Raw genomic sequence first — 21,437 nt, 5'->3', positions numbered from 1 at the left:
AGTTTATATCAAATTTTTATTTTTAATGTTAAGTGTGAAAAGCAAATTATAAAGAAGAAAAGAAAAGTAGTTTCATTTTTATATAGCTATTTAATGTTTGATAACACGTTTATGATTAGGAAATCTATTTACAGAAAGAAAATACTATTGAACAAAAAAGATTTTTGTTTTAAAGTTAAAAATATTAAATTTAAATATAACCATTATTTCTCTTTGTGGTCAAAAAGAATACATTTAAATGGTTAATAAAAAAAACTAATAAGGTAAAAAAAAAGTAAAAAAAAAAAACTTTCTTTTTTTCTGCGTATTTCTTGAGTCATCTGATTTTGTCAAATAATATATTTGCTGAAAGATGGCTCCATCATTTTTAAGACCTTTGAGTTTGGACATGTGCTTTTCATGGTGTTGTTAGGTTGATTTGGAAAACAATAACTATATACTGTATTTTATATATTTAGTGATGTCATGAAGGTATACTCTACTGGGGGGGAGTGTCAAAATATAATACTGGGTTATTTGAAATTCTCTGTTGTTGTGATAATTTTTCCTCTTGAATAACCAAAATAAAGACAATTGAATTTTTGCACACCCTTTTTTAAAACCAAAATAAAAAGTAATTATATTTAATCCTTTTCACTATACCTGCTTCGTTTTTTTCAGTACTTGTTTACATAAAATCCAAATACCGAAACCTGCAAGAATTATAAACAGACAGTTGATGTAAAGAAACAAATACAAAGAATTCAAAATATAACCACATTTTTTATTTCAAAATCAAAATTGGCAGCACCTTTTTTTTAAGGGTTTTGGTCAGATCAGGTATAAAAAAATTATTCAAAAACATTCTTTTTTCGCAACAAACAAAAGACTTGAGACTTCTTCAAATACTTTTGGTCATCACAACATACATTTCCACATTTGACTCATTAACATGCAGGCAGTAATTGCATTGGACAAACATTGTAAAGACCGTCCTACCGAAGAAAAAAAAATACACAAACTCATTACAAAAATACGTACTGAGTTACAAATGAGTAAAAAAGAGATTTAATTCCAGATTCACGCTTGCTTGTAAATTACATTTACCATAACTGAACAGGTTTGAGTTTTTTTTTTTTTATCAGCAAAAGGTGTTATATAGGCACGAATAAACAGTGAAAACACAAGGCCAGCCTCAGTATAGGCAGAACGGATCACAATATAAAATGCTGGGTATTAAAAAGTGTTGGACAATTATGTTTCTATTGGCCAATAAATATATAGAGGAAAATAAAAACACTTGGCAGTTTAAAAATATCAAATTTGATAGCTTCAAGTGTTGTAATGCAAGTACCACAGCGGCTGGCATCCCCCCGCCCCCCCTTTTGGCTCCTGACAGTGTTTTTTTTCTCACGCTCAGCATGACGTTATCAGGGTGTGCAGTTCTCAAAAAAAAAAAAAAAAAATCTCTGCTCAGGCGGAACACTTTTCTCTCTGTCCCGTTTCCAAAGGCACAGTTTTTACTTTCAGCACTGTCGATATAGTACAAGTGCAACTTATTTGTCATTTGGAAAGAAAGAAAAATACAGCAACCAATGAAGATCTGTCTGAAAACATTAAGGATCATCCCATGTGCCAGCTTATCCAGTGTAACTGTTAACGCACCACCAGAGACCTCGTTCTAATTACCCAACCCGTTACCAATAATAACAATCTGAACATTCATTATTTATATTGCATGTTTTGAAGAAAAAAAAAAAGAATAGGGTGTTTACAGCACAAATGAATAATATCTGATTTGTTTCGACGTAAATAAACATACAGCAACATTTACAGTGGCACGAAAAAGTATTCACCCCCTTACAGATTTCTGCTGTTTTTGCTTTTTTGTCTCAATCGAATTCGGAACTTCCTCTTTGGCAGGGCAGGATCAACAGCTATGAAGTGACAACTGGAGGAGAGTTGTTTTTTTTACATCAATGTAGAGGTATTTTGGTCCACTTTGGAGAATTATTTTAATGTAGCCATTAAGCTAATGCTACGACATCTTGTTTGAATGATTGTGCTGAAGGTCAAGAACCAACGGATATAGATTATTCTTCTGGTTGTATTGCTAAAAAGAATAATCATTCGCTCCATTAATCATAGCAAGTCGTCCCAAACAGTCCCAGACCATAATATTACCTCTACATGATTGTCTTTGGAAGAACCTCCAAATTATGTGTTGATTTGAACCTGATCCAACTAAACGTTCCCATAGTTCCCAAAGTCTTGGGGTTAATCAAGATGCTTTAGGTGGAATCTGATGGTTGGAGGATCCGGAAAGTGGCCTTGTTTATACCACAGGCCTAGAATGATCAACCCTGCCAACCAAACCTGCCAGCAGCTCTGAAGTTTACAAAAAAGTTAAACTTCTGGCTCCAGTCAACAAAATGTTTGGTGAAGCCTTGGGAACCCCTCAGCACCATGGAGATCTCCCATTTAAGTCATCTGCCCAGACCCTCTCACATATAAAGATATATGTATATATAGATATATATCAGAACTGGGTGTAGCAAGTGAGATTATTTTCAACTGCAATTGATGAATTGGTCTCCAAGTTGGTTTCCGCTGCTTTTTCTCCCTTAAAAAATCATGATCCACATTTCCTAATGTTATTTCTGTCTGGTCTAAAAAAACGTGTTCTGAAACGTTAATTGAAACCAAAGGAAAAAGTAGAAGAAATCTGTAAAGTGGCTGAGACTTTTTCTCAGAAGTGCACATCTGCCAACCACAAGAGGTACAACATGTTATTACCGAACTGGGTTGCATAGAGAAACAATGTTTTCAGCATTTAAAAATAGATTTCCTTGCATAAAAAGGAATCTATAAATGTATAAAAATCTGGTGGAATTAAAAAAAAGTGTTTTTTTTTACTCTTGTTCCTTAAAAGGCACAATAAAGCAAACTGTGTCCAAAAGTCAATAGAGGGCAGGCAGATGTCTGCTTTGGCAAAAGATCCATTTTCGTTTCTATACCAGCTGGAGTGATTGTAATGGGTTGGCTTTGGTTGACTCCCAGTCTTTCTTGTAGTGATTATTTTATTAAGAAAAAAAAAGTGTTTGTGGATATCACCAGGTTTGGGGTAGCTCCCCAGCTGCACAGTGACATAAAGGGAAAAAGTGAGTTTTTTTCTCTCTCTCGGTATATGCGGATCTGGTGTTTATGAAGAGGGAGGGAACTACTGTTCCCGAAGCTGGTCCAGATGGGTGTAAACGTTATCAGCTTTACTGAGCTCCTCGAACACGGGCAGAAGGTTAAGCAGCTCGGTATCTTCCACGTCGTCAAACCAAGACACCACGGGAATCTGAAGGACGAAAAGGAAACGGATTGTTAACTGACTGGGATATGATATCATCTTATTATATAAAAATAAAACTGTTACTTTGATGTAATGAAATGATCATTATTTCAGATATTGTTGATTAAATATTATCATCAGTTATTATAATTAAAAGCAGAACAGCTGGTAAATAAAAATATCTAGCTTATTCCAGAGATATTGAAGGGAGTTTTTCCTCTCCACTGTCGCTACAGGCATGTTTAGTGAGTGATTGCATTCGAGTCAGTGAGTCGATGCAAACAACTGGTTTTCCTTAGATAGAAGATTTGAATCAATTTGACTGTATGAATGGTGAACTGTAAAGTGTCTTGAGATGACGTGTTGTGAATTGGCGCTATAGAAATAACCTGAATTGAATTGATAATACCCCATCACTTAATTTTCTACTTTAGTCTTTAGTTATTTATACCAGCAAACAGTACTTCTTCTAATTGCCCTTACACAGAGGTCACCTATTATTATTTCTTGTTTTTATGATTGTTTATCCTTGTGTGTAGCTGTATGCTTAGGTTGCTGCTGAAAAACGATTATTTACTCGCTTAACTTTAAAAGTCATTTTATTCTATCGTTGTGTAGGGGCTGCTTTCAGCCAGCTAGTCAGCAGTGTGCAGAAAGAACCCAGACCTCCCAGGATTTGCTTTAAAAACTTACACTATAAAAAATGGAAATCTAAATAAGTCAGTTTTTCTTAAATTAAGTGCATTTTTCTTGAATTGAGGAGGTGAGACACTTTGCCAATGGAGCAAAGACATTAAAAACAAGTGCATATTATCTAAGTATCTTATTTTAGGAGTAAAAATTCTCACTCCATTGGCAAATCATCTTATTTAACTTCTCAAGTTAAGGGGAAATACACTTAATTTGAGAATTTTTCACCTATATTTAGATCGTTTTTGCAGTGAAGTGAAAAAACTTCCAACCATTTTGGTGGCATAATTAAAAATAAATGGTTTTGAAAACATACTTATAAAAACCCCAGCATACCCCAGTACAGCTGTCCATCCCAAGCACAGACTGGTTGGGAACTATCTGTTTATATAACAGCTTCCTTTTAAGGAGGATTAAAGCTGAAAGCAGAAATGCCTCAGAAGTCAGGAGGACTGGAATTTTAATCTCCACTAGAACATAAACTCGAACATGCGATCAGTAAATGCATCATCCCTAGAGGCTAGCAGGGTGTGTTAATAACAACACTCTTTGGTGTGGGAGTTGGTTACTAAAGAAAAGAGACTCCAAGCATCTGAGGTCCGAGAAGCAGTTTTCCTGGGTTTCCAGGGAAGAACTCCTGCTGTTTATTCAATCTGATCATTTTAAACCCAAAGATTTTTGCCAAGTGACAGGAAAAAAAAAAAAAAAAAATTGTACATCAAGGTGTGGTCCTGTTTCACTTTTTTTGCTTCCTCAACCTCTGAATGTTATGAAACTTGTTGGATGTTGAAATCAGTGAGTTGAATCAAGGGTCAAAGTTCTCCAGGAAAAAAAAAAACAAAGACCAACGCTTACAGCTTCTGAAGCTAACCACACTAACTGCCACCGCAAAAGGGAGTAAGGATAACATTAAATGTTTAAAAAAGTTTTTTTTTTTTTCTTTACAGCAACTGCTCTATTACACACAATGTGATATAAGAAAATCTGAATTTTTTTTTTTTGGGGGGGGGGGGGGGGGGGGGTTATGTGTCAATATTATGTTACAGAACTATTTATAGCTCTGCTGAAGGTTTCACTTTCTATTGAAGCCTGAAAAACAGCATTCATGTTTGCTTCAAAATAGATTCTTTCATCTTCTGTTCTTCAACTGAATTTATTTAATAACTAAATAATTAAATAACCCTGCTGCCTAAGATGGCTAATTTTGAGTCTTCTCTTCTCAGTAACAACAATAAAAATAAAGCATTCAGATACAACATACAAAGATAAATGTCTCTTTCTGTCTTTCTTGTTTAGTTAATAAAGGAAATTTTTATACTTTTTTTAATCATTCTATTATTTCTTATTTTCACTTTATTGAGTTTATACAGCATCAAAATAAAGTTACTTTCCCTTTGAATTAAAATACAAGTCCATATTAACAGAATTAGTTAGTAGAAAATCTAATTTGACTATTTCTTTTCAATTAAACCGATTCCTCCTTCTTTATTGGCTTAAAGTTCTTTTCAGATTAGGAATTCTAGCAGCAGCAAAATCATATCTAAATGTTTCAGTGATGATGTTGGTTTTCTTCTCACATCTCATTTGTGCTATGACTGCTTTGTGACCTTTAGCATTTACAGTGATGTCATTTGTGTTTAGATTCAGCTCTGCTGCTGTGAGACTCTGTCCAGCAGGCTAAATATGGCACAGCAATTCATAACAATTGGACTAAAACAACGTTATCTTCATTAATAGTTGTGGCAGCCTATAAGAAGCTGCTATCATGTGATTGGTTGACATTCTTTCATTATATCTTTTGGGTTTACTTTTATTTTATATATATATTTTGTAAGCAAATATGTGTAGAATGGATCAAAGGCGCCAACTCACAGCATTATTAGGGTGAAAGATGTACGAGGCAGGGGAGTTATCCAAGATGAGGGTCCTGGTGAGGTCCCTGCCCAGACGGCTCAGGTCTTTCACGTAGCAGCCCTGGTGGAACACACAAGATTCCCGGAACAGCCGGGCCCGAAACACGCTGCCCTGATCCAGCAGGTCTGTCACTGGGTCTGCATACTGGGGGAAGAGCGGGGATGTGCGAGGACACACTAATGAAGACCTTTCTACGGATTGTGCAAGCGTTTTATGTGCATGTTAGGGCTTCTAATAAGGTGACTAGCAAGTTGTTAGGCAGTTCTAAAAAAAAAAAAAGAAGGAACTACGAGACGAGAGAAAGCAGAACAATATCTGAAGGATCAGGGGTTAGATGAGCCAAACAACACTTGACTTGCTGACACAAACAGAAAAGTAAAGAAAATAGTAAAGATGGAGTTCAGGATCTGTTTTTGTACCTTAGCAAGACTGGCTGTAAACAGCACACATTCAAACATTTCTCCCATTCTCCGCAGGAACTCATCCACGTACGGCCTCTTCAGAACATACACCTGGAGAGGCACACAAGCTGTAAGCAAAACTGTTTCACTTTCATACAACTAACACTTCTACAAACACACAGCTAGACATCAGCCGCTCATGACCCCTTCCTGAAACAAGTAATCAAGAATAGGCCGTGCCAGCGTGAACCAGCCTATCCTGGATTACTTGAACCAGGCAGAGGCCCACAAGGGATTCCTTAAGGCACATCAAGACCGAAGGAATCACACTTCATTAGGTTTCCACATGCTTATAAACAGAGATGTCCAAAAAAAAAAAAAAAAAAGAAAAAAGCTTTTCCTTTGCAGTTGCTTCCACTTTCTGTTCAACATCTGGCCAGCAGGGGGATCCGTCTGCACATCTTTGGGCCCCAAGACCCACCCCTGTTCAGAAAACAAAAGCCCACCCCACCCCACAGCAAACATGGCCGTTTACCTGGTGTGTGGTCCCCTCTATCTCCACCGGCACGATGAAGTCCGCATTACTAATGGGCTGAAGGGAGAAGACAGAGGGAGAGGGGGGGTTGGCACGCCGTGTACATTCACATGGCATTACATAACAACCGAGCAGCGAGGCGCGCAGTCCAGAGCGCTGTTGTGAATCACAGAGCCACAACCCTGCATGAAGGGGGGATTCTGCCCCTCGGACACATGCAGAGGTTTTTAATGCAGGAACTCTTCAACAAACACCTAAAAACCACAACAGAAAGCGCATCTTTCACGCCAAATAGAGACCGTCTGTACCTTAAATGAGCTGTGCACCAGGGTCTCGTCCAAGTCGATGACCACGCAGATCTTCCCCTGGTCCTCGGCCTTCACCTCAGGCAGGAGGTTAACTTCCGACAGCTGAGGAAACAGATCGGGACTTTATGTGACAACGCTGTTTGGAACACCACCCGGTCCCTATGAGGCAGATATTTATCTGAAAATCAATCCCGAGTAATTTGATGTTCTCTCTGGGAAAACAAGATTAGACGAGTTGAGTTTCAGGAAAAACAGGGAAGATTATCTCCTTTAACGGCACTCGAAGGAAATCTTTACATGTCTTTGGTCGTATTTCTAAAGCCAATATAAGTGGAAAACAGTGCGGTTATTCTCAAGAAATTCACATTTTTACTCTGATGGGGATTCTTTAACATATTACCTAGCATAAAATTAGGTTGAAGAAAGAGTCTTTCTTTAAGAATGTAAGAAGGCCACTGAGAGAAAAAGACCCTCCTTTAACGGAATGGGTTTTATTAAAGCTCTATGGGAAATCAGGCGTGAAGACGCAGGAGAGCTCATTAATATTCCCCCAATGATCCTGTTATGATCATTATTTATCAGCCTCTGCAGAGGATCAAACCTGATCCACAGCTATAATCAGCACCAATGGTCCATTAATGTGTTAGAAACATGAGCAGCTTTGGATTTAAAGTGACGGTTGTACTGTCCTTCATGTCTGCACCTGGTATAGATTTTGTGAGGGGGATGCTAAAAGTCATGGCACATGCCTAAAATCAAGGGTTAACCAAAACCGAATATACATCTGGAGCGTCTCCATTGTATGGTCGCTCAATGTCGAACAGCCTCAGAGCAAAGCCTAAAGAATCAGAGCGACAGAAAGCCATCTGTTTATGGTCCAGCTGGGATGTATAATGAAACCTCAACAAATGCAAACAAACAAAACAAAGGAGCCTGATCCAGAGATGCTCAATTCCTGTTACCTTGACGACCGACCCATTTTCCTGTGACTCCAGCAGGCTATGTTGGGAAGGCGGCGGCAGAGGTGGCGGCGGCGGTTTGGGGCCATCCTGGACTTTGAGGCAACAGAAGAGGGCTTTGAAGATGTTACAGCTCCGTGGCTGTTTCAGGGCAGAGCGGCTCACCTGGCCTGTTCAGCAAAGAGAGAGCGAGAGAATGTAGGAGACTTTTAGGGGGGGTAAGGCTCATAGTGGAAATTTGAATTAGCACCTCACAGCTTACATGGGTTAAACATTGTTTTACCAAAACAAAACAAAAGTGTTTAATTTAGTTTAACTAGATACAATCTGCCTGTAAAATCTGTGTTGAACTTCCTATTTTCCTAAAAAGCACCTACATCCATCTACATACATGGCACAAAGACCCATGCAGAAAATCTGTTTTTAATGTGCATGCCTCCGCTGCTTCTGCTGGAAATGGCTGCTACAGGTTACATAATCACAGAGGGCGGGAAAACCCACAATCTCAGAAAAAAAGAAAAACAGACAGAAAACATCCAGGCTCTTTAAAACTCTGGGGGCCTTTCCTTTTAGAGCTGCCTGAACTCAGCCGGAAACAGCCCCGGTCAGTGAGCCGGACAAACCAAACCACCGCTCGCTGCCTTTGATCGTTCCCCCGTAAAGATCGCCATCCCAGCTCCACACAACACCTGTGCCAAGAAGACAAAGAAAGAGGAGGAAGACATTCTTGCCAGTCCCCTCTGGGGGTTTTACTTGTGAGGACTTGCAAGGAGAGTTTAAAACCCATCGATATAGTTTCACTGTTGAAATAAACATGAAGCGGAGGAACTGTGGAGCAGAACACAGGGATAAAAAACTGAAACGCAACAAACCAGGCTTCCAAAGGCAGTGACAGATTTTAGCTTCTCTTCTAAACCCTTTTCCTTGAAAGAACTCAGACATAAAGTAGCTACCGGTATATCTTTGGCAGGTTTCATGATAGAAGGAGTTCTTCTAAATCCAACTGAAAAATTTGTTATTTTATAAGTCACTTAACTTGCACTTAAAAAAGAAACTGATACAGTTGCTTGAGTTAATAAATTAGAAAAAAATAAGATTTATTATCAGTATCTGAGATGTGGATTACAAATGAGAGGCAAATAAAAAGAGTCACATTCTGATCTGCAGCTGATCTGCTGCTGCGTCTTTAGAAACAAACTGCCTGCAGGTTCTTTAGAGATTAGTCCCAGTTTATGCATTAAATCTATAACATTTATCTGATTTTATTCAGCTTTAAAAAATGCACATAAATCAATGTTTTTTAGCTCTATAAACTAAAAAAAATGGAAGTTCTTGGTTTTAAGCATTTAACGAAAAGGAATTTTGAATTTTTTTTTAAGTATTCGGTTATAGTTGCATCTCAAAAACAGTCAACCTAGAGAATGAGCCCTGATGGTTGTTGCTCTGAGAGCCTAATGCAAACAGCCCTGTTACACAACGCCATGTTCAGACAAAGCACGCCGCAACTCAATACAGTAACTGCAGATAAACAAGCAACCTTTTTTTTTCCCTTTTTCGAAGAGGTTATGGTTAAAGATTTAACTCACACATTCGGCATTTTAATCAGTCTTTTCAAACCCAGGGGAATGAGATGCATGACATAACAGAACTCCCCTTCATGTAAAAAAAGGACAGGAAGATGAGAGGAGATTAATCCCTCTAAGGTTTATCAGTGACAGACAGATGGATCCAAAAAATGCAAAATATCACCCAAAGCCCACACAATCTAAAAAGAAACAAAAAAAAGTAATAATACAAGCCAAAGAATGTGATACTTTGAGGCTGGATTATCTTCTATGGATAAAACATGAAGCAAGAGGGTGAATTAGGAAGGAAGGCCTTTTTTTAAGCCTGAGTAAAGTGTTCAAACAACCAAGTGTTTTAAGCGGCGCTACAGTGGGCGTGATAAAGACGGGAGTGTTTGTGCATTCCGCTGTCCGCAGCGCGACACCTGATTGTTCCTCATTATAACCAGCAGAAAACATCCCAGCATTCATGTGTGGCAGGATGCACACCCAGTTCCTGCTCTGTCTGTCTCATTTGAGTGGAGAATCAGCTGCGACTGCACACATAGAGCTACCGACAGACTTACAGCAACAGAGCTGCTGCTGGGAGGACACTACAAGCTGATTAGGAGAGTATTTTAATGTTATTATGAATTATTACTAGGGGGAAAATGAGCAGTAATCAACATTCACCAGATTTTCAACAAGTGAAATTTTTCTAAAACCCTACAATGGGATTTAAGCTTGTTTATTTCCATTCTATATGTACAACAAAAAAAATCCCCTTGTTTGATTATAATGTTAGAAGATGTTTCATATGACTTTCCAAGTGCTTACTGAGCTACAGCTGTAGGTGAAGCCAGGACTAAGTGACAGGTGCAAAGAAGTATAGAAAACACATACAATTATAATGACTAATATACAGTAATATATACTAATCTATAAGATTCTAACTATTATGATAATTAACTAATTAAATGTATTCAATTAGTTGCAGCTAGGTATGAACCAGTTACATGTATCAAGATTTTATAAGGTTATATTTTCACCATAATGTTTGTTTAAAATACTTTGATAAACACAATAAAGTCCCTCCAAAATATGTTGCTGCACACTGTATATCAGCTGGCTACTTATTGGCAGAAATATAAATAATTATGGCTGTTAGGATACATTTTCACAGATAGTATAAATGCTGTTGTTTGTTGTTGTTTCTCTAAAAATAAAACCAATTAGATATGATTGGCAGATTTACTCACGGTTATCATGTTGGCCAGAATCTAATCCTGACCAAATTTCTGCATCCAAAACCTTTCAAATTTCTTTTCTTTTCCTCTCCTGACCTCAGGCATGAAAATATTATGCATATAAGCAGGTATGAACTGATCAACTCAAAGCTGCTGCGTCCAGAATACTACCTGATAACACAAACATTCACCTAATATCAAGTACGGACATTTTCTTTGGTAGTTATTGAACATGTTGTGTACAAAAGGCATTAAATCACAGTGCTTATTCAGAAGAAGACTGAGCTGAATGTCTCTTTGTTTCTGTATAGAATATTCTGTCCCACTCTTCTTATCGGCTGACATTTCTTAGTCTATAGATGTGAAAAATATGTTGCAGAAAGGATAATCCCAAGTTAAGAGCTTGCATTGATTCTAAACCCCCAAAAGGATAAAAAGATTATTTAACATCCAGGGGTGTCTTCAGTTGGCCGAGTTAAGAGTTAGTGGGTGTGTCTTTGGTGTTCTTTCCATTAGTGTACATCATGTCCTATGCGTTACACATACATGGACGTAAACTTGATTTTATGAATAGCATTTTTACTTTATCATACCTGTATTATTATAAGTATAAACATACCGGTTTGTATTTAAACTATTATATACAACATATTAGCTATTTTTTCCTGACAATATCCCTTGTTAATATATATTAATTTACATTATTTATAAGTTTACAAGCAGATAGCTGCAAATGTACTTTTTAACAAATGATAAAAAAGAAAGTTTAAATGAGTTCTTTACTAATGAGTGGGAAAGTGGACCAAGTAATATGTAAACTAGGCATTAGTGTTGTCTTTTTATGTTTGTTTTTTGTCTCTTCGACTCTTCCACAAAAATATCTATTATATCAACCACTCAAAAGTTTATGGACAGAGGAATAGAAATACACAATAGATTCATAATAGTGAAGGCAGTAAGCAACACCAACACAATAAAAACAATAAAGGTAAAATAGAGCTCTTCATTGATTACACTAAAATTCATGGGAGAGAAATACACAAGCGCATAAAATACTGGACTTTCAACACTCTCACGTGATATTATTTGAATTTAAACTTTCTTCCCTTCCTCTTTCTGGTAAAACAGATTGTTTGGACATTCAACAAAAAAAAAAAGTACTATTACTCCTAAGAGGGGTTAAAAGCATGAGCAGTTCTAGATCATGTCCTGGCCCCTGTACTAAAGACATAATACTAAGAGAAATTCTAATGATGATATGCGCTGGAGCAGACATGGTTTCTGATAGGTCCTTTGGATCTATTTAATTTTTTAAAGATTCTGTTTTACTAATTATTTAAAAACAATAAGGTGATAGCTTCAGTGATGTTGAGATAGGATCACAGTTTTTATCTCTTGTTTATTTTCCAAAACAAATAAAAAAATACTATTAACTTTTACAGCTATATTTATCAGTTTTTCTTGAGTATCATAGAAAACTATCATTTTAATTTGAACTTAAATTAAGTAGAAAATATATAAATGAATGTAGATTGACCTAATATTCCAAATAATAGCTTTATTTGATATTTTATATATATATATATATATATATATATATATATATATATATATATATATATATATATATATATATATTTATATATCTACAGTTTCTTGAGTTGTTTTTTGCTACGCTGAGGGATTTTTATTTTGGTTTTAACGATAATCCAAATGAAAATTTTTGAGTCACAAATAAACATTTAATTTTTTTTATTTTTAATAAATGTTAATTTTTTAATTAATTTTAATTAAACCTAATTGAAGAAATGTCACTTCATGCAGCTCTTTTGCTTCATGCTTTTCTGTGCCCCAATGAAAACACGCTGCCCCCCCCTCTAGCCCCCCAAAACATTTGGTCTAGATCCGCCACTGGTTAAAAAAGGGTGCCCACTGACCCCCCCTTGGTGCCGCCACTGACAATAACATGAAGAGGAGACAGAGATTTGCCCCCACTGCAGAAAGAGACAAACATGATCAACAATAGCTAAGCTCGGGCTGTAATGGACATCGTGAACTCATAAAAGTCTGATGCAGAGCAAATCATGTAAAACACGCTTCAGGGTGTTGTAATATAAAACTGGCGCTGAAGGTCTTTAGCTGTAATTTGATGCTGTTTTTCCTGGCGATTTCAGAGAAAAAAAACAACAAAAAACTCTCAGATAAAAGAAAATCATATTAAACGAGCTGGGCGCGCGTGGGTATTCCACAGTGATCACTTAAGATTTGTGTGGAAAAAAAGGCAAAACAAGGCAGCGCGCCTTTCAGACCGCAGCCCTCAACTGTCAAATAAAAACAGGCGCTCTGAGTGGGTTTTATTAAACACACAGACGGCGAGAATAAACACAACAGCTGTGGGTTAAAATGTTGCCCGGAATCAGCTCACCTGCTTTCGGTGACACTTGGACGTCTTCTTTCTGCACTTGGGTGATAACAGAACTTTCCATCTGACAATCACAGAGCCCTCAAAATCCTCAAATCCTGTCCCCGAGCACTGATGGGCGTCCCTCATTGGGGTTTTTTTAATTGATAAGGCGACTCTAGCAGTATACACCGAGGTTACCGTGTGACCCGCCTCAGTTATGGTCCGGATTTATCACGTCCCTGCCTGCTTCCTTTCTTCTCCAAAACCGCTGCTTCTTGTTCTTAAATCGGCTGCCTTAGGAGGAAGGATGGGGTAAGGGGGGGCGAGGCACTTGGATATGTTTTCCGGAGGTTATCTGACACTCTGCCCGCTCCGTCTCATCGGGTGTACCGCTATTTGGTGGTGATAGCCGCCGAGTAGCCCCCTTCTGCCGTCACTTTTGCACCAACAACATGGAGAATCCAGGCGAGAGAAGGAAAACAACCGAGGAAATGGGGCAAGGGAGGACGGTTTCAAGTCCCCCTTTACTACAGATAAACAACACCGCCCGCACGGTCCCAATGAGCGACAAAAACCCGCGTCTGTCACTCTGAAACGTAAATTCTGACAAAGAAAATAGGATTCCGGGTGATAGTTTGTTGTAAAATGCGGGTTTTGATGTTATGCGGGGTTTTGTTTTTCCACGGACCGCACTCCGGGGTGCCTTGAAACCGTCTACGCTCACTGATTGGTCGATACGAAAGAAGGGGGCGTGGTTACGGCATTCCTCCCTATTTTGCGCGCGCTCCGCAGAACACATTCCAGCGCTTCAAAAGGGCGCGCGCCTTGTTTATTAAAATTTAGAAAATACTGTTATCAAGGTTAGAATATTATATGTTGAAATCCTTTAACTGTAAGCTGAGTATTTTTTATTTATTTCAAATGGGCGCTCTGAAAAAATATTCTTACACAAAAAAATAGTATAAAAAAATTAATGTATCAGCTTACTGAATTCAAACAGTTGAAATATAATTATCACATCAACTGAAGATTAAACTAACAGCAATAAAACACAATTTTGGAAATTATATTTTTAATTAAACAAGGTTGTTCATGTTAATGCTTTTATATATATATATATATATATATATATATATATATATATATATATATATATATATATATATATATATATATATATATATATATATATATATATATAAGCATTAACATGAACAACCTTGTATATATATATATATATAATATATAAAAAAAATTTTTAGAAATGTTTAGGCTGCACAAAATGTTTTTGTTGTATTTTCTAATTTCTAATTTCGAGTTATCAAAACACCTCAAACAAAAACAAAATGTTTTCCTCTGCATTAACATGGAAATTGCTCAGTAAGGGTGCAGCAGAAGACTCTATTTTGCACAAGAGCTCAACATCCCAAGAAGCAAGGTTTTGCACATTGTATTTAAAGCTGAAATTGATTTGGTGCCATCTAGCATGCAGAGTTTGAAAAGCCACAATTTAAAATATTAAGAAGAGAAAGTGACTGGTCTTTACTATCGTAGATTTGCAGGTTAACCAAATTAGGGTTTATTTACTTTAAATTTAAATTAACCAATGATTTACTGTTCCATGAATTAAAAAGAAAACATGAAAAATTATATGAAGTTATGAAAAAATTAAACACATTTGTTTTATTTAACAATATAATACATTCAAAGAGGTAGATAGATGGATCCAGGGTATTTTTATTGTGAAATAAAAAAATGCAGATAGATAGATATTTAGTTATGTTGGAACTTAAAACATAACTGGGGGTTCTGATAGAATATGGACTGTAAAACTAGTTTTGAAAGTGATTCAGCAGCATATTTTTAATCCCTTTGAATGGTACAGACCTAAATCAACATGACATGAATACATTCAACTTAAGATACATGGTTTTGCCAGGAAACCAACCACTTTAAATGACCTTTGCTATTCTATGTCAGTAGAGTCTTGAAATATATTTAACCAGGAAGAGGCCAGAAGCTTGTCCATAAGAGTGTATGGTTTCTAGCTGATACACTAGGATAGCTCAGGGAATTTTTGTCCAAATGTTATAGGGTTGTATGCATCTATTTGAGCCTGTTTGTGTGATTGTGAACTTGTTTGGATAAAAAAAAACTCCTGACACGTTCGAGCTTGTAGACCCAGTGTTTGCTTTTGAAACCTGTTAAAGTTGTGCGTAGTACAAACATTTCAACCAAGAAAGTACAGCTCAGATAATTTATTGGGATTTTCACATATGTGATGAGTGTGTGTAAACATCTGACTAGAACCTCTTTAATATAATATAGGTAATATGATATGTGGACCTGCTATTAAAAGCCAAACCAAAAATAAATACTATCTGGAGAAAAGCTTGAAACAACAAAGTTTCACTGCAACCTTCATAACCTGGAGTTTCTACTTGCTGACTTTTTAAATCTTATAAATGAAATATGAAGATGTTCACAAGAGCCTGCTTGTTGATCACTTACACCAATCACAGATTTAGAAGCACGTGGATCCTTCAAGCTTTTTTTTCCTGCATCTGATTCCCAAATGAACCTCCCCGCGAGGGAGGGAGGTTTGGATTGTGGATGCATCAGGGTTGAGCAAGGAAGGTAAAAGAGGGCAGAGTGAAACCGATGACCCAGGCTCCTTTCATGCTCCTCTCTCCCTCCTTCTCTTCCTCTCTCACTTTCCTTTATTGACACAATCATAAAATTAAACCGTAACTTGTTTTGCCAAGAAGAGAAGCAAAAAAACAACACAAAAACAAAGAAAATGCAGGACTGGGTGAAGCTGGAGGGTGTGGTGTTAGAATGAGACGATGTATTCTCAAATATTTGAAGATACACAATGCAGCTGATACCTTAACATGACGATCTTTGCATCATATCCAAATTTAGATAGGGTTTTTAATCAGTTTGCTGTTATAAAACATGTTTTTAGGTGAATTACCCTGAGCCTCTTCTCCTTATTTACATCTAATATGGCTGGTACTTAGAAGAACTCAGAGCAGGAGGTGATTTTTAATGAAAAACAGGGGAATTAAACAATGAAAAATAAAGTTGCTGTAGAGTTGAGGTAGTCCGCTCCAAGCACGTGTGAGCCCACTACACCACGAGCCCTGCCAGCAGCCACAAGTCAAGACATAAACAAGAGTGGCCCCGCTGTTTGCATTCCTGGTGTTGGACATTTCAAGGCAGCACTGACAGATGTGTGTAAAAATACACACGCCATAAGTACAGACCGCACAGCTGGAAAATGTCAGTCGGTTTGAAGCTGATGCCGCTGTTTACTACCTCGACTTGAAGTCCATTATCTCTGCCTGCTTTTTCTGCTCTGCGAGCTGAGGGGGGACAAAGAACGGCGGCCGGGGTCAGTCGCCGTAGAAGAGGGCCCCCGGGCTGAAGGCTCAGGGAGGGATCTGGAAAACCTGATCAAAACAAGCCACCTTAAACATCACACACCTGTTAAACCCATCTCTCAAAGTAAGCAGGTCGTTAACAACTTTTCAAATGTACTTTTTTTACTGCCCATGAGTGCTCTAAATCATCAAAAACAAATGGAGATTTAAAATTAAAACTTGAAAAAACATACACCGGAAAGCATTGTGTAAATCAGACACAGAAACAGACTTTAGAGAAAAAAAGGAGATTTTGGAATGAGGCAGGGATGTAATGAGGACAGAAAATGAAAGGCTCTGTCTGTTTACTGGTTGCAAATTGATCCCCGGTACATGTAGGACCTCTGTGCGGAATGAAAAGCTCTCTGTGACGGCTGGATATTAACAAGATCAGCAAGAGAAAAAAAATGACATGCCCATCAGGAACGTCCAAATGCATAGATAAACACAACAAAAGGAATAAAAACTGGACACAGATGAACGACATCACTATTCCTGGCCGGCCTAAGAGGTGTTGTGGTGACGATGGGCTGCAGAAAACATTGGACTGCTTCTGTAGCTTCGTTAGGGCTTTAGAAATAATCAACAAAACCTTAAAATCAAGATAAGTAATAATTGATCAACAAGGAAAGTAAAATTAACCAAAAAAGTAATGAAGGTAAGAATGTCTTTTTATAGGCTATTACAAAGGATTTATATTTGTGATGATTGTTAGATTCAGAAAACTATTTCTGATATTTTTAGGAACTGATTGGTCTAAACTTGGAAATCAGAATCTAGAATTAATTCCAGGTTTTTCTGATGGAGCTGATGGAGATTTGGACATGGATTTTACATCTGTTAGCAAGCAGCTAGCAGAAGAAGTGGATTTTAAAATTAGTTAAGGAAAGATAGACTTAATCCATCATCTTTTGTCAGTAAGGCTGAGAAAAATACGTTGAAGGAAATATTTTGACTTTAGAAGGAGGTACAGTTGGGTGAGAAAGAAGTACGGGCCTTAAAATGGATCCCATAAAGAGTAGTAGATGATGGCTTGATCGGAATACAGCAAAACGGTAAGGACCAATTAGGCCTAAGCAGAAGTGCAGCAGTGATAGCATGATAGGAGCTGTCAAAATAGTGTTGAAAAAAAAGGAAGGAAGTAGGCAGGAAAACAATTCTGTATGCAGAGGCCCCCCAATGTTCTTATCTGGGGCTAAGGAGCATCAAATAATCCCACAATCCTTTGTGTGACTGAGTGTGTGAGCACAGCCCATCATGTAGAAATTAACAAAAATACATTACTGTTTTACTAATGAGACACATGCAAATGTACGTATCTTAATGTGTTTTGGTTTGTGTATAGGCAAATTCGGCTGTTTGTTACATTTTTGTAGTCCTTTTTCAGACAGTTGTAGTCCCAGCTTTAATAGCATCAACTATGTATGTGTGTCCATTGGGTAATGACGCCTGTAAGGCAGAGGATTGTCCAGATTCTTCAACCCTACATAGTGATCTTAGTGCTGATCACATTAAAGGTGAAATACCAGAGGCTACAATTTGCTGTTTTTTTGGGTCGAGCTGATTATAATTCTCATTCAGAAAACGTCAGCCCAGCTGTGCAACAAACAGAAAAAGAAATGAAAACACAAAAATTACATCTTTACTTTCAAATACAAAAGATTACAATGAAATAAAAGCTTATGTTTGACCTTTTTTTTTATCATAACAAGAAATCTAAAATTTAAGTTTAATTTGATTTTTTTTAATTTTCCAACTAAAAAAAAATGATGGAAACATAAAATCACTGGGAACAAATAACAAAAATTTGCCTTTTTTCTCTGATATTCAAACTGTCCTTACACTGTATATGTTTCAAGCCATGACTGTCAGTAACACTGGTCTTACCTGCCATCTAAACATAATTTAATTACTTATCCTCATTAAAGCTCTGATAAATTTTGGAGATTTTTTTCATTTCAATTACTTCTGTTTATTTACATTAGTCTCTCCCAGAAACAGCGCCTCCCACAGTCAAATGTTTCCTAATTTAATACACATAGGAAATAATCAAAATTTCTTTTTATTGGATATCTTAGAAGTTTTAAACTGATGTTCTGTACAAAAAGTTAAGTATAAAACAACTGATGCAGTAAAATATCTCTCAAAATTTACTAAAATAATGCATCAATGGATGCCCTTTTTGGCCACAAAAACATGAATGAAAACAGTGCTCTATGGAAATGGAAGCCTTATGGGCCTACAGAGCCGAGAAAACCATGAAGATTAGATTCCCACCTTAATTTCTAACATTATATATAGGAATATAGGAAGTTTAACTTTGATCACATATGGACATCTTTAGGACACATCATTAAGGCTGGAAAGGCAGATTTAGGCATCGTTTCTTGTCTGTGATTTCACTTTTTCTTTAAAGATGAAAGTCAAATTAAAATGAAAGTTTCCAATCATCCATTCCTGACCACCAAAATAGAAGAAAAAGGTGATTGTATTTACGGCTATCTTTTAATTTCTATAAGCAGTGACATTTTATGTAATTTCTTTTTTTTTAAAGGGTATATAGTTACCAAAACCTTCACAAATTAGCTGGATGACTGAATGCTTCAAATATTACAGGACAGCACATGTGAGGTGGGAAAACTTTGCATCTTTATAGCACGAACAGTTCACAACTGATGCAAACATTAAAAAGAACAATTTTAGATAAAAATCTGTCAATCACTCAGTGACAGAATGTTGCATCCTTGACACATAAAGTTTTGCTTCCATTGATTCTATATTTTTCAGCTGCTGTTAGAATTCATAATCTTTCCTGCTCCCAACAGGCCAAGTAATGTCTTAAACATGCTACTGGTTTCACTGGTTTTTGATCTGGTTTGTAATCTGCTTAATATGCCTCTTACCAATGTTATGGTACACAGATTCTAATTAATATTTATTCAGTTTTCTCGTTGTTCTGAAAGTCTCAGTTTCCACAACCATGTTTTCTGCAGTTTTCTCCATTATTTAAACTAACTACTGTTTTTCTTTTAAGGTGAATAAGTTCTATTGTTTTACATCAAAAAATGTGATTAATATAAGTGCAGTATTTATATCTTTTTTTTCTTTTCTACTTTACATCTTTAATTTTAAGTATTTTCACATCCAGTCTTTTTCACAAGTTTTGTTTCTTCTTGTAAGCTGCTTTCTGTAACCATCAAACCTGACTATCCCCACTGTGAGGCATAAACATATTTTCTAAAGCTCAGTAAAAAAAAAAAATGTAAAAAAAAAAATGTAAAAAAAAAAATGCAAACAAAGATTCCATTTTTGGTCAATACATTTGTTGATAACACTTTGACATGTTTCATTTTTTTACAGTTTAATTTATTAAAACTACTTGTTTTTTGTTAGGAAACGCTCCAGCAAAACATAAAAAACATTTAAATTGTCTAAAAAGCATTAAAAGAGAAATTTGAGATTTAAATCAGCCACAAGGTGACGCAGTGTACAAATTCAAAACTGTTTGATCACTGAACAAAACGAAAAACATAAAATAAAAAATGGTTGAACAAAACCACTGCATTTCTGTGTATTCATAACAAGAAAACATTTTGTTCCTGACACTAGTAGCTTCAGAAAGTAATGTTTAAACCACTGGAAATGGAAATTAGCTGCAAAGATGATCCAGATAATCTTTTCCCTCAGAGCTCAGTGTTCTTTTGCATGGTCCCAGATAAATAAAGTAAAGAAAAACAACTAATAAACATATTTTTTTTTAATTAATGATTGAGAATCTTCTATTACCCTTCCCACCTGCATATACTTCCACATTTAAGCTCTTTGCTGTACAACAGCAAACATTCAGCCTTGTTGAATGTAATCTAGCTGGTAGCATACTGCTGCAGCATCTGAGTCTCATGTAAGGCAGGGACTGAAGGGTGAACAATCATGTGATTTGCTGGAAGAACCCCCCCACCACCACCACCCTCACAGGCCTGCCCCTAACTGGCCTCTGCTAAGGCTGTATTTCCAGGAAAAGGGGCCTACAGGACTGGACCGGCTGTGAGGCCTAAGCAGGGAGACATTGGCTCATTGAGAAAAACAAAAACAGAGAAGGGAGGTGGGAACACTCTCCCCTCTTACATAACCCGGCCTCCATAACAGGGAGCCAGAGACAGCGAGAGAGAGATAGCGTTAAACAGAGATTAAAGTTCCTCATCTAAGTCCAAAGGAAAACCTGTCCTTCCACCTTTCTGTGTATCAAGCTTGTAAAGACTGAATCCCTCCAAGGCTGGAATTCAGGCAGCACTGAGACCAACAGCGCCTGCTCCATGTTACACAATGTTTGCTGCTTCTCAGACATGCCGCCACCACAGGCATGTGCAACAGCAGCACCTTTGGATAAACACCCTAAATATTACAGTCTGATCCAGTAACTGCAACCCTGCAGTCTGGTATGTTGGGCAAAGCAAGGCAGCTTCTGTCACAACACACAAACATGCCCTTTAATCTGCTGGGTTTGGTTTTAAGCTGTGTTTATGTTCATGGCATCTCTCTGTGGTGCTCTGCACTGCCTCCCTGTGGCTATAAATGAAGCTACTTAGTGTTACTAGTGTTTTTTCCCCCTAATACTACTGAGGACCTGCTTTAGCTGTTAATCCCTCTAATTTGTTCATCAAATTAAAAGTAAATCCACAGCATGATTCTAC

The 21,437-nt window shown here is 37.0% G+C and overlaps 2 protein-coding genes across 2 annotated transcripts in view; both read right to left on the bottom strand.

Annotated features, from left to right (window-relative positions):
• Window positions 1–754: 754 nt before the first annotated feature.
• On the bottom strand, window positions 755–14,003 carry ctdsp2 (CTD (carboxy-terminal domain, RNA polymerase II, polypeptide A) small phosphatase 2). Its single transcript, XM_038309202.1, has 7 exons — window positions 13,343–14,003; window positions 8,130–8,296; window positions 7,168–7,269; window positions 6,860–6,916; window positions 6,343–6,435; window positions 5,882–6,067; window positions 755–3,325 (listed from the first exon to the last, which is right to left on the bottom strand). Exons 1-7 carry the CDS (start codon window positions 13,401–13,403, stop codon window positions 3,200–3,202), a joined length of 792 nt encoding a protein of 263 aa, XP_038165130.1. The 5' UTR covers window positions 13,404–14,003; the 3' UTR covers window positions 755–3,199.
• A 3,832-nt stretch (window positions 14,004–17,835) lies between these two features.
• The window catches only part of LOC119799516 (natural resistance-associated macrophage protein 2-like), a 30,322-nt gene continuing 26,720 nt past the window's right edge, over window positions 17,836–21,437 (bottom strand). Inside the window, exon 17 of the mRNA XM_038309454.1 lies at window positions 17,836–18,342. The gene's annotated coding sequence lies outside the window, so the exon portion shown is untranslated. The remainder of the gene's footprint in view (window positions 18,343–21,437) is intronic.

The sequence above is a fragment of the Cyprinodon tularosa genome, unplaced genomic scaffold (assembly GCF_016077235.1).
Source record: "Cyprinodon tularosa strain WSP-4 unplaced genomic scaffold, ASM1607723v1 ctg66, whole genome shotgun sequence".
In the NCBI taxonomy this organism is placed as follows: Eukaryota; Metazoa; Chordata; class Actinopteri; order Cyprinodontiformes; family Cyprinodontidae; genus Cyprinodon; species Cyprinodon tularosa.
Note: the sequence above shows the minus strand (reverse complement) of the source record. Positions and strands in the feature narration are given on the sequence as shown.

What these genes read in the sequence shown, in the direction of transcription:
- ctdsp2 (XM_038309202.1), bottom strand. Translation starts at nt 13,403, where the DNA reads ATGGAAAGTTCTGTTATCACCCAAGTGCAGAAAGAAGACGTCCAAGTG. An exon ending in CCAAGTGTCACCGAAAGCAG is followed by an intron (nt 8,297 to 13,342) that starts GTGAGCTGATTC and finishes TTTGCTGAACAG; the next exon opens with GCCAGGTGAGCCGCTCTGCC. An exon ending in AAAATGGGTCGGTCGTCAAG is followed by an intron (nt 7,270 to 8,129) that starts GTAACAGGAATT and finishes CTGTTTCCTCAG; the next exon opens with CTGTCGGAAGTTAACCTCCT.